The sequence below is a fragment of the Phacochoerus africanus genome, chromosome 6 (genome assembly GCF_016906955.1).
Source record: "Phacochoerus africanus isolate WHEZ1 chromosome 6, ROS_Pafr_v1, whole genome shotgun sequence".
In the NCBI taxonomy this organism is placed as follows: Eukaryota; Metazoa; Chordata; class Mammalia; order Artiodactyla; family Suidae; genus Phacochoerus; species Phacochoerus africanus.
This window is the reverse complement of record NC_062549.1, coordinates 94,300,568-94,312,616: the sequence shown is the minus strand read 5'-3', so window position 1 is coordinate 94,312,616 and position 12,049 is coordinate 94,300,568. Positions and strand designations below refer to the sequence as shown.

Sequence of the window (12,049 nt, the reverse complement as noted above, 5' to 3'; positions counted from 1 at the left end):
CCACCAAGCTTCCCTATGACACAGATTTTAAAAGTTTCCTCACTTACTATGTTTGAATTAGAAGCAAGCAAACCAAAAAAATGTGAAAATCATATTAAAATGAGCAACATGGGGAAATTCCCTGGTGGCAGCACAGTAGGTTAAGGATCTGGTGATGTCACTGCTGTGGCTTGGGTCACTGCTATGGTGTGGGTTTGAGCCTTGGCCTGGGAACTTCCACATTCGACAGGTTTGGCAAAAAAAAGAGAAAAAAAAAGCAACATGGGGAGGGAGGCATATTAGGAGTACAGGATTAAGAGATACAAACTACTATGTATACAATAGATAAGCAGCAAGGATATATATTGTACAGCACAGGGAATTACAGCCATTATAGCCATTATCCTGTAATAACTTTAATGGAGTTTATATAATCTGTAAAAAATGCTGAAACCAATATAATATTGTAAATCCACTATACTTAAAAAAAAAAAAAAAGCAACAGGTCTGATCAGGGTCAACTCCAGAACGGGCAGTGCCGCAGACCTGCCCTAATGCTACAACTCTTGCTCCTCTTACCCGACCTCTGCCCTCCACCCTCAGGCCTCCAGGAGCACTCACCTGGGAAGGGGGGGATAGAAGGAGAGGACTGGGACAGCCTTTCCCCTCTCTGGCATCAGTATCCCACAGACATCCCAGCTACCCTGGTCTCAAGCTCCTCCACCTCCCAACACTCACCCTCTCTCCAAGTGACCCTCTCTCTAGGTGGGCCAGCAGCGGGCAGCAGCCACAGCAGCAACACATCCCAACATAGACACTGCCCAGCAGCAGGCGGCCCTGGCACTGCCTAGTGCTATTGTCCTAGAGGCAGCCTGCACCCGCCCCAGGGCTCAGGCTGGTGAGGGCCTGCTCCAGAGACGGAGCAAATGGGCTTGTGTGGTTCTCTGTCCTACTCCTGCCAGGTATTCTTAAGATTGTCCCATCAGTTTCCCAGTTACCTGCCTTCCCACCGTCAGGACAGCCCTTCACCTTCATGCTCCCATCAGTCCACCAAGAAAAGGGCCCATGACTCGGCAATCCGCACCACCCACCCCAACACTCAGAGGCCCTTCCTGCTTGGTTCAGACCTCTATTGTCCAGTGTCCAGAGTCTTGCTCTCTATCAAACCCTCACAGAAAGTCTTTCTTGCTAACACAGGCTTCATGCCTGCCACTGCTGCATCAAGGATGATGTGAATAAAGCATGTGAAAGCAAGCAAAACAAAAAAATGTGTATACGAGCACAATGGCTGGTATACAACAGGCACTCATAATATGTTTGGAAAGAAAGGAAGAAAAGAAGGAAGAATGGCTGGATAGACAGCAGGACATGGGGTCCCGCAGGACCCTCGCCCCTGCTCTATGATCCCCTCATTTCTTGTCAGAGCCTCAGCGATTTCAGCCTCCTCCTCTCTTGTTTATTCTTTTCTCCCTCCCACCCCGAACTTCTCTCCTTCTGATCCCTTTGAATTTAGGGCCCAAGAGTATCCTCTGAAGGTGATTAGAGAACGAACCTAAATCTTCCTTCCACTGTCCTCCCAGATCTCGGTCATCTCGGGGAAAGAAAAGCCCAGAGAATGGCTGAGGGCATTGAGGTTGGTGGCTCAAAGGCTCAAAGGAAGTTTCTCCTTTCTCCATATTTTGTCTCCCAGGTCGAGAGATGAGAAAAACAGTGACATACGTAAAGGCCAAGGAATGCCAAAGCCTGGACTTCAGCTTCCTGCGCTCCCTGGCAGGCAGCAGAGGATGACGGAGCCGGCCCAGAAGAATGAGAGCTGCTTAAAGCAAAGTCTAAGCTCTCAGCTGTCCCTGTTTCTCCACCAGGTATATGCAGACCAAGAGCTCTGGGGGAAGCCACGTGGTGCTCAGAATGGCCTCCGTTCCAGCTGCAAGTGGCAGCAGCCCCTCCCGCAAGGCAGTGCCCCTATGCCCAGACCGTTTGGTGACCAGAAGTTTCCCTAAAGGGTTCTGCTAGATTTCAAATCATCTGTGGCTTAGACCTGAGGTGGCAAGGGGTCAGAGTCCTAAGCTGCAAGGGGCACTGAGTCATGAGGGATGGGGGGCAGGGCTGGGAAATGAGGAAAGAGAGGGTTTCTGGCCACGGGACTGAGAAGAGTGCTCAGGATGGCCTCAGCCAGGCTCTGCTCCCTTTTATGAGCTTCCAGGGATGAGATAAAGGCAGGAGGCTGAGGAGAAGGCAGCCAAAAGGAAACACTAATGCCAAAGCCAGAAACATAACACAAAAAGACATTGCTGAACACACAAAGGCACTTAATAAACACTTGCTTGATGAATGAAGATGAGACATCAGACAATGGGGGTGGGCACACTGGGGAAGCAAAACAGGGCGCTAAGGGCCGAAGGGAATAAAGTCTGGCTGGAGACCTTGAGACCCAGGCATCCTGGACCCCAGCCTGCCCCCCACCCAGCCACACCTGTCGGGTCAGGAGAGAAAGACAAGCAGAGGGAGGGGGGAGTGATGCAAACAGACGGGCATTTGTGCAGGCGAACAATAGCTGTGCCAGGACTCCCTGCCCTCCTGGCACAGGGCAGGCCAGCTGAGTTGGGAGGGGGGCAGCTGCTGCCTGCTGCCCCTCCCCCACCCTCCCCCAAAGAGCCATAAACAAACCCAGAAGGGTCCAGCCAGCTCCTCTCAACCATTTCTCTGACCCGCTCCAGGAATCCTGACCAACCTGCTCACAAGCTCCCAGATGATACTTCTCACCAGAGACTTAAGCTAAGAATGAAAACACTTCCTTGTGTCTGGAGAGCAAGGAGCCCCCGACTTTGGTGACCACCATTCCAAACAGGGATCCACAGCATCTAGCTATAAGCAGACACACACACACACACCCCCCAATACACAGGCCATGGGCACACATGAGATCCACTCCATCAGATCTGTCCCCTCCCTGACTCCAAGGTCAGGTTCCAGGGAAGCCAGAGGGACTGAGCTCAGATCCCCCCTCAAATTCCTCGGTCAGACCCCCAGGTCCTTCTCTAAGGACCACCCTCCTCACCCCTCTGCAGTCACTCAGCAACTTCCCTAAGCTTTCGGCACCCTTCCCCCATCCCTGCTCCCCACCCCCCCTCTTTCCCTAACCTCCATGACCCCTAGAATCTTTTCCTTTGCCCCCAAAAGCCTCAGCCTCCCAGGAGACCCCCAATGCCTCAACTTTCCTCCCAAGCTGCCGGCAATCTCAGCTCCCTCCTGGGCTCCACTCCTGGTCCCTAGTCCCTAGTCCCCACACAAAGCCAGCTACCTCTCCAGAACAAAGAAATAGCCTCTCTCCCCTCTTCCCACCCGTCTCCAAAGCTGGGGTCCTTGAGATTCCAAAGGGACCTCCTAGCCTCCAGGGCCATCCCCAGACCTCTGGACCCTGCTCACTCTTAGGCAGGAAAGGATTCTTTGTTCTGAGAGACAAGACAGTTAGGGTTTGGGGGAGGAGGGAGGAGAGAACAGGGGAAGAGAGAGAGAGGGAGGGGGGGAGAGAAAGGGGACCTCTGGGGTTTGGGGCCTACGGAGGTAGGAAGTAGAGCAGGGAGAATGAGGGGGTGGAGGACTGAAGACAGCATGGAAGAATAGAAATGGAGTGAATAGAGAAAGGAGGCCTGGGGAGGGGGAGCTGCACAGAAAGGACAGTGGGGAGGAAAAAGGGGCAGGTTCAACTTAAATTCCTCCTTCTTTAAGGAGGTCCTGGAGAGGAAGGCCAGGGATGGGGGGAGGTGTTAGGACTTAGCTCTGAACAGCCCCCCAGATTGGGAGCAGGGGAGACCATCTTCCTCAAATCATCTCCTTTCCAGCAGCCCCCCTCTACTTCCCACCACAGTATAAAAAGAAAGGAGACAGCTGGTGTGCTTGGGGGAGGGGGAAAGAGGGGATCCAGGGTTTATTGGCTAAGAATCAACTCCCCCCTTCTGTAACCACAGCTTTCCGGAGGTGGCCCTCCCCTTCCGACCTACCGGCCCAAACTGACAGCCACCCTCCTCCAGCGGCCTCTCTGCCCTCTTAGAACTACCCACTCAGCCCCCCACATCCCCACCCCCAATCAGATTCCCAACACCCCCCCACACCACAGCCAGCCACAGGATAGAGAAAGCCAAGCTTCTAGTTTCCCAGTCCCCCCCAGAACCAAAAAAAAAAAAAAAAAGCAATCCAAAAAATCACCACCACCACCAAAAAAACCCCCAAGGCATGAAGACCCGGGTATCTGGACCCCCATCTCTTCCCAATAATGTTAAAAGGACCCTAGTATCTACCTTCCCAGAATCCCTTTCTACAGCCTCTCTCCAGGTCTGCCCCCACCGGTGCCCTCATGGCTTTCCTTTTTAGGGTGGAACCAAATTTCCGTGGTTTCAAAAAAACCTCTCCACCCCCCCTTGGCTCTACTCCAGGGTCTCAGCTCAAACGGTTGAAAAATAAACAGACTTTCCTTGCTGGGGCCTGGCCTGGCGCAGGGTTGAGAAGAGCCTGTCTGCCACCCCACTGTTCCACCACACTTCAGCCATCTCTCCTCTGGCTCTGTTTGTCTTAGGCCCTACCCAAATCCCCAGTTGCTTTCATGTAAGCAGAATCTTACCCCAACACCCTAAGAAAAAGTTCCAGGATGGAACCTCTCCCAACTTAGCCTCAAGATAGCTAGCCAGGCTAGAAGCCAGGAGGTGGGTGTGGGAGGGGGTTTCCATCATCTTTCAGGGCTGGGAAAGGGTACGCTCTCATGCTTAAAGACAGTGATGGTGACCAGTATAGGCTAGGTGGCCAGTCAGGACACTGGAACTGGAGAGGGGCCAGAGATTAAACCAGCTATGATCTGGGTCTTGGCCTTTCTGATAATGGGTACAGTGTGGGTGCCCTGAGCAGCTGGGAGGTGCAGTCAGCCTGCAGCCTCTTCCTCCCATCTCTCACTTATTCACCTACAAGGCAGCTTCATCATTTCCTGGGGGCTGAGGTGTGGAGAGGTCACAACCTTTGGGAGTGGGCCACGGTACAAAGACAGAAATAAAGGGTACTTGGAAAGGAGTGGCCCAGAGGTCAAGATCCGGGTGGGAGGCTAGGATAATTATACATCCAGACTCTTGAAATGGTGGGCGAATGTCCCAAAATAAAAAGATAAAGCCACTGGGGGGGGGGGGAAAGATGAGGGCACAGTGCCAAGTGGGTCAGCCTAAGGGTTTTAAGTTGTTTCAGGCTGGGAAGACAAGGAGCTTGGAAGCTGGTGGGGCAGAAAGGGATGCGGGTCTCGTGGAGTTTCAGGAGCAGCGGTGCTCAGGGCCTCTAAGGATGGAGGAAAAGATCCTAGCTACACAAAGACCTCTGCTCCCTTCACCTGAGGGTGACGGCTTGCGGGGAAGTGAGCCGTTCTAACCCTCCCGACCCCAGTCACCCGCCCACCAGCTGAATCACAGCTGGAAAGTCCATTTGCGAGGAGAGGAGGAGCTGACTTTTGTCTAGTAGGGGTGGTGGTGGTGGTGGTGGTGGTGGTGGGAGGAAGCCGGGAAACCACCCCCTCCCACCCCCTCCTCCGGATGGCGGGGACAAAGAGAGAACGACCAAGCCAGCGACTGAATGGTGGGGGGGACACCAAGAGCAACGCGGTGGGACCCGGGCAGAGGGGGTCCCGGGGAGCTTTCGCCCCCACCCCCCACGCCTCCTTCTTCCCGCTCGTCTCTTACCGGAGCAACTTTCTTTCGCGCAGCCCAAATCACCCGAGTCCCGCCGCCGGTTCGGAAGCCACCAAACCCTAAGTCTGCTCTCTCCCGGGATCCCGCAGAGAACTGGCGCGGAGCTGCAGGCACGGGTCGCGTCTACTGCTCCCCTAGCCCCCTCCCCATTCACTCACAGTCCCCACCCACCCCGTCCCGCCGCTTTCCCGGCCAACGCTCCGCCCGATTTTGGCGCCCAGAAAGCAGGAGGGGAGACCCGGGTGCGCTGCGGGTGCCTGTGGTCGAAGGGCACCCTGAGGACCGCGGGCCGAAGGACCGGGGTTTCTGAGCCCACCTTGCTGGCCAGCTCTTTGCTCCGGTCGATCCGCGCCCGCGTGAGGGATTCGATCCGAGACATAATCCGATGGGTGGGGGGAGCCCGGGAGGATGCGGCGCGGACCCAGGCGTCCGACTATTGAGGGGGGAGGGTGGGGGAGGGGTCCGCCCCGCACGCGTCGGTCTCGGGGACAGGAAGTCTGACTCCCCTCGCCCGGCACCCTGCGCCAGTTCCTCAAACCCGAGTCTCCACCCCCGCCCGAGCTCAGGAAGGGGGGAGGCGGGGCGGAGGGAGGGCGGGGTGCCGCGCCGGACCGGGCAGCTCGAACAAGTACTGGGGGCCGTGGTCTGGCTTGCGGGGCCCCTCCGCCTGGTTGCCCTCCAGGGCCGGGAGCCTCTCTAAACTGACACCCGCCTCCTGGGTCTGGTTTTCCTAAAACCCACCCTGGCTTGGGGCCCCCAGCCCTCACCCCACGCCCGGGTCTTTCCCCCCCCCCCCCGCCCCCCGCTCCCGCTCCCGCTCCCGCTCCGCAGTCCTTCAGTCTAGAAAGCCCGGCGGCCGAGGATTCCAGCTGCCCGCAGCTCTCCAGGGAACCTGGGACCAGTTCCTTCCCCGGCCTTCGGGGCCCATCAAAGTCGGCCAAAGCCGACAGACCCCTTTTACGATTGGAGGCAGGGGTGGGGAGAGGGCGGGGAAATCAAAGGGGAACTAAAGGCTGAGTGTTTAGAAGGCCTGAAGAAGAGGCACTCTTGGAGGTGGAAGAATCAGACTGGAGAGGAGAGAATTCTTCCACAAGCCTCCACCTCTCTGGGCCTTCCAGGACCCCGGCCTGCCCATCTCCTCCCCTCCTACACTGCCTCCACCACTACTGGGTCAGGGCACTGTGGGGGGAGAATTTCGCCAGCTTTACAGAAGGCTAAGAAGCTGAGGAAGTCCTTCCTTGTGTCTAACCCCAGTTCTCTCTGTCGCAAGTTAGGTCAGAACCAAAACACCGGCAACTAGCCGGCCCTGGTCAGGAGGCGGTTGGAGTCTGGCCAGTCTCCACACAAGAAGGAGGGGTGGAGTGGGACATTCTTTCTGGATGCTTTGCCCCAGCCTGAGGCAACCTCCACCTTTTGGAGAAAATTCCTCCTCCACTCAAACTATAATCACTCACATTGCAGTTCATTTCTGTCTCTCAGGACCTCCCATGTCGCTGGAGAAACCAGAAGCATGGAGAGGCCTGGGACACAGCATCTCATGTTCGCAGGGTCCTGCCTGATTCTGGTCCTCCAAGGTGTGGAGAAAGGAGGGAGGGAGAGGAGGCCCAACCCAGATCCTGCAGCTCCTTTCCCAGGTTCAGCAGCAGGGACTGGCTGTGGGTTTCAAGCCCAGCTCAGCACTCTTGTAGGTGCCAATTTTAGCCTCTGCCACTATTTTGGGCTCCACTGCCTCACCACTGGCTGAGCAGTTGGGCTCCTCACCCCCACACTGCTCCTCTGGCTTCCCCTCCTGCCTAGCAACTCCTTCACCTCCTTCACCCATTCCCCTGTTTAGGATCCTTATACAGCAAAGACCAGAAAGAAAGAAGAGAAAATAACTATGCCCAGCTCCAGGCTGGATGGAAATTAGAAAGCAGGAAGGGCTTTCCCAGGGCCATGGGGGAGGCTGATTCCTCCAGGCTTGCACCTGCAGGGGAGACCTATAGGAAGGCCCTAGGAACTCCCCCAAACCAGCAGTCTTGAGACTCCTGGGCCCAGAACCGCAGACTTACCTCCCCCCCCAGTGGGCAGCCAGGGCTGAGGAATGTACTAAATTTAAAAACAGACAGCCAGAAGCCAGAAGCCAGAATCCTGGCCTCATGGCTCCGCCCACCAGGGGCCCAGAGACAAGGGGTGGGCTGAGACCTGGGCTTTTCTCCCAGGCCTGGGGTGGGAGGGTGCTGCAAGCTGAGGATGGAATCTTAAAGGGCCAATCTCCAGTCTGGATACCCAGTAAACCCAGGACCTGAATCCCAGAGTTATCTGAGGGCTTCCAGTCCCCAAACTCAACTTAGAAGGCCTCTACTACGAAAGAAGGGGTCCTAACCAATCCTCTGTCTCCCGTCCCAATCTGCTGTTTACTTTCACTCCCATCTGCTCTTTGTTACCCTGCCTCTCACCCTATGCCCGCTTCTTGCTCTTAAGAGATGAGTAGTAAGGAAAGGAATTTGGGGGGGGCGGGGTGAAGGAAGCCTGTCTACCTTTAAGAACACCTGTGCATTTAGTGTGCTAGGCCTGCAGCTTGACTTAATTTCCATTGTCTGTATCCTCTGGAGCAACGAACCCTTTTCCTTTCGCCTTGCTGTCCCCTCCTCCTTCTTCTAAACCACTTCATCCCAACTCCTACTCCTCCTATCCAGCAAGGCCTCCTAGATTTTCAGAAATTATTTTTTTAGATACACAAAAACAAAAGCCAGCCCTAATTTCTGCTGGAATTTAAAAGTAGCCACCACCTTCTTTGGCTGATTTAACTTTACAAATATCTCCCCATATTTCAGGAGTAGGGAGGCCATCCTAGGGAAGGACTTGGTTGTCAGGGTCTTGGTTAGTAGAGAAAGCCACAGGGATGCCTGAGCCCAAGTCCTATAGCACCCAGAAGGAGGTTTGATTTTCTTCTTACTACTCGGGACCTTGTATATTCTGGCAGGGGGCGATGAAAGCATTATTGACTCCAATGGCTATCCATCAGAAATGGTAGAAGAGGGGAATACTATCAGGAAGAATTCTCTGTGAGCTCATTCTGTAGGGGAAGTTAAGCCATGTGATGGCTGGCAACCAGGAAGCTAGACTACCCAGAATCCGGAGGAATGGAGAAACTGGCTAGCGTGGGCCCCTTCAGCTCTCTGATTGTCTTCAGATAGATGCACCTGATGCTGTTTCTTTTGATAGACTGAAATTGAAGGCCAGAGGAAGGGAAAGGATTTGCTCAAGGTCACAGAGTCCCCGAGTAAAAGTTGAACTTTTTTTTTTTTTTTTTGGTCTTTTTGCCTTTTCTAGGGCTGATTCCTGCGGCATATGGATGGAGATTCCCAGGCTAGGGGTTTAGTCAGAGCTGCAGCTGTCGGCCTACGCCAGAGCCACAGCAACGCAGGATCCGAGCCGAGGCTGCAACCTACACCATAGCTCATGGCAACGCCAGATCCTTAACCCACTGAGCAAGGCCAGGGAGCGAACCCGCAACCTCATGGTTCCTAGTCGGATTTGTTAACCACTGTGCCACGACGGGAACTCCAAAGTTGAACATTTTTAAAATTAAAGAAAGAAAGAGTGGAAGAAGCGAAGAGAAGGGATAAACTGTTCCATGGGTTAGACAGAAGCAGAGGCAACAATATACAGTCAAAGCACTAGGTCTGTTACACAGCTCCACTTCTTACTAACTATGGGGTCTTGTTAGCCTCTAAGTTATCTTGTCTACAAAATGGAGATTAAATACTTATCCTTTGCCAGAGCGTTATAAGAATTAAATGAGAGGACCTCTGGAAAAGGGTTCTGTCAACTCTATAATGCTAGTCAAATAGGAACGAATAAGGCACTTCCTTCTCTCACTGCTTGACTGAACTCTTTGGCCCCACCCCTGCTGTTTGTCTGCTTAAGGCCCTATTCTGAGCTGGGAGGAGGGGGAAGAAAAGATTTAGGGCCGCAAGCACTCATATTCATGAGGAAGCAAGATGGACCAGGCGATGATGGGATGGGAAACAGGAAGATGGGACCAGAGGGCTGTGAGGAAAGGCAAGTGAGACAATGTCCTGATTCTGAGCTCTTTCCTGCCGCCTGCCTGAGCTCCAGTCTCTGGCCACTTTCTCCTTCATCTTTTCACTGAACTCCTAGGTCAAAGGAGGGCAAATGCAGACCAAGCGAGATCTAGAGAGCCCCCTGCCAGCGCTGACTTCCCCTACCATTCCCGTTGCAGGAAAGGAGGGTGATTTCTGCCCTCAAACTTTCCTACCCTGAACAGAGTGCCTGCAGGGAGGGGGACTCAGATCCCAGGTCTCCGTGTTGGCTTTGTTCTCTAGAGAGCTCTGCTCCAGTCGGAGAGAGGAAGCCTCACTGCCCACCTACCCTGCACTCAGACTGCCTGGTCTTGTGCCTCCACTCCCCATCTGTGGCCTGTGGTGAGAAGGTACTAAGAACCGCGTTTCATTTCTGCCTTCCCTGCTCACCCAGAGGAAAGAGAATTCTAGCTAAAAGGCTGGCCAAGACGAGCCCTGGCACTGTGGGTGGGGCTGGGAGGAGCCCAGGTAACCTTACTGGGTGAGACTCTGTGGTGCTTCCAGCTAAATCTGATGCTGTCTTGTCTGGGGTTTCTCTCAATGCTCAGAAGCCGCCCAAGTGGGAAAGTACATGCACACAGGGGGAAGCCAGAGAGGAAAAGGGGGGTGGCTCATTCTGCCAGTAGATGAAGAAAGTGGAAATGCATTCAAGTGGCAGGCAGAGCTCCCAATTTCACAGAGCCTGGGGGTTGGGAATAAGGAGGAGAGCAATGTGCCTTCACTGTCCTGGGGTCAGAACTGCACATGTACGGTGTGTGTGCGCGCTTCCATAATCATACACTTTCCTGGCTTCCACTCTGCCTATGGTCTAATTTCAACTCCTTCAGCTGCTGTATCCACCCATAAAATTATGAGTGTAAAAGCACTTTGCAAACCCTAATACCCTCTGAAGAAGTAAAAAGTATTGCTGTGATTATTATCATTATTTTGTCCGATGGTTAAGACTTCTGCTGCCCACCTCTTAGCTATGTGGGGCCTAAAGAGAGGGAGGGCTGGGCAACTCCTCAGCTTCCGAGATTCCTGGCCCTTCTCCTCTTCCAGCTGTCTACAGCTGGCTGAGAAGCTGGAGGCATGGGGAAAGCGAGCAAAGGTAGTTTATTGGGATACAGGGAGGGAGAGAGAGGGACACATAACATTTCCCTTCAAACTTGAACCATTGCCCTGAGTCTTTGCCACCAGGAGAAGCTGGGGAAGGGAGCAGATGGTAGGTGGAGAGGAAGAATCAGGGAGGGAAGTGGGTCCCGAGCCTCCTTCTCCCTCCCTGGGTACTCCCCCCCACCACCGCCCTGCACTCCTACCTTGGCCTTTCCGGTCATGCCCAAGATGAAGCTGAGGGTCCGTCGCAGGGAGGAGCCTGCCCAGGTACCTGAGCCCCCTTCCAGCTGGCTACAGCTGCAGAGAGAAAAAGAAGAGGTGAGGAGAGAGAAAGAGAGCTGGGAAAGAACAAGATACTCCCAGAGAGATGGTGGATGAAGGTGCCATGGCCAGGAGAGAAGGAAGATACAGGGCAGAGACTGAGAGAAGGGTGAGGAAGAGCGAGGAAGGACTGGAGAGGAAGATGTCCCCAGCCCCTCACCTCCTGGGATTTCCTGGATGTGGTCACTGCAGTTTCCCAGGCCCCTCTATTTATGAGGAAAACTCCGTCTCCTCCCAGATAAATACAGACACCACCCCCCTTCCTACTTAATCCAGGCCCAATCTCCTCTTTCATGCTGCTCCCCAACGGAAATGATATGGGGTGTGGGGAGGGAATCTCCAGGGGGGACTTCTTCCCTGCACAAAACAAGAGCTCTGTGTACGACCCTCTGCTATTTGGAAAGGGCCTCTGGGCCTAACGCCAATAAGGACTGAATTTCCTGGGATTTCATCAGCCCCATCCCATGAGCTAATCCCAAACCCAGAGCCAGGAGGATGTGTCAGCTAGAGATTTTCAAGACCACAAATCAAAACTTGATATCTTAAAGGGGCCATTACTAGCTCACACACCCACACTGTCTTAGAAGGCTGACCCGCTCTAATCAGGCTTCGGCTGCAGGAGCCAAATAAACAGGTGCTGATTTTGCGTACTTATTTACATAGATGTTGAAATCTCCCAGCTCCCACCTTGAGTCCTGAGCTATGTGCATCAGCCCCTGCCCTCTCCTCTTGGAGCGCTATAGCCCTTGCCCAGCTCTTCTGAGGGCCACTCCCCATTGGTCTATTACCTCAGCCATCCAAAGCTGATCCAGGATCCTTGATCACTGTCTCTCCCTGATTGCACAG

General features: G+C 54.1%; 1 protein-coding gene across 3 annotated transcripts in view; it reads right to left on the bottom strand.

Annotated features, from left to right (window-relative positions):
* The window catches only part of ARHGEF2 (Rho/Rac guanine nucleotide exchange factor 2), a 55,232-nt gene that overhangs the window by 20,429 nt on the left and 22,754 nt on the right, over positions 1 to 12,049 (bottom strand). Inside the window, exons 1-2 of one of the 3 annotated variants that reach the window (XM_047784336.1) lie at positions 11,364 to 11,464; positions 11,086 to 11,179 (exon numbers count right to left, since the gene is read on the bottom strand). In XM_047784336.1, the coding sequence (XP_047640292.1) occupies positions 11,086 to 11,103 (18 nt within the window). In that variant the 5' untranslated portion in view covers positions 11,104 to 11,179; positions 11,364 to 11,464. Of the gene's footprint in view, positions 1 to 6,015; positions 6,273 to 11,085; positions 11,180 to 11,363; positions 11,465 to 12,049 lie in introns of those variants that run through there. The other 2 variants (XM_047784334.1, XM_047784335.1) reach the window with 2 other exon arrangements.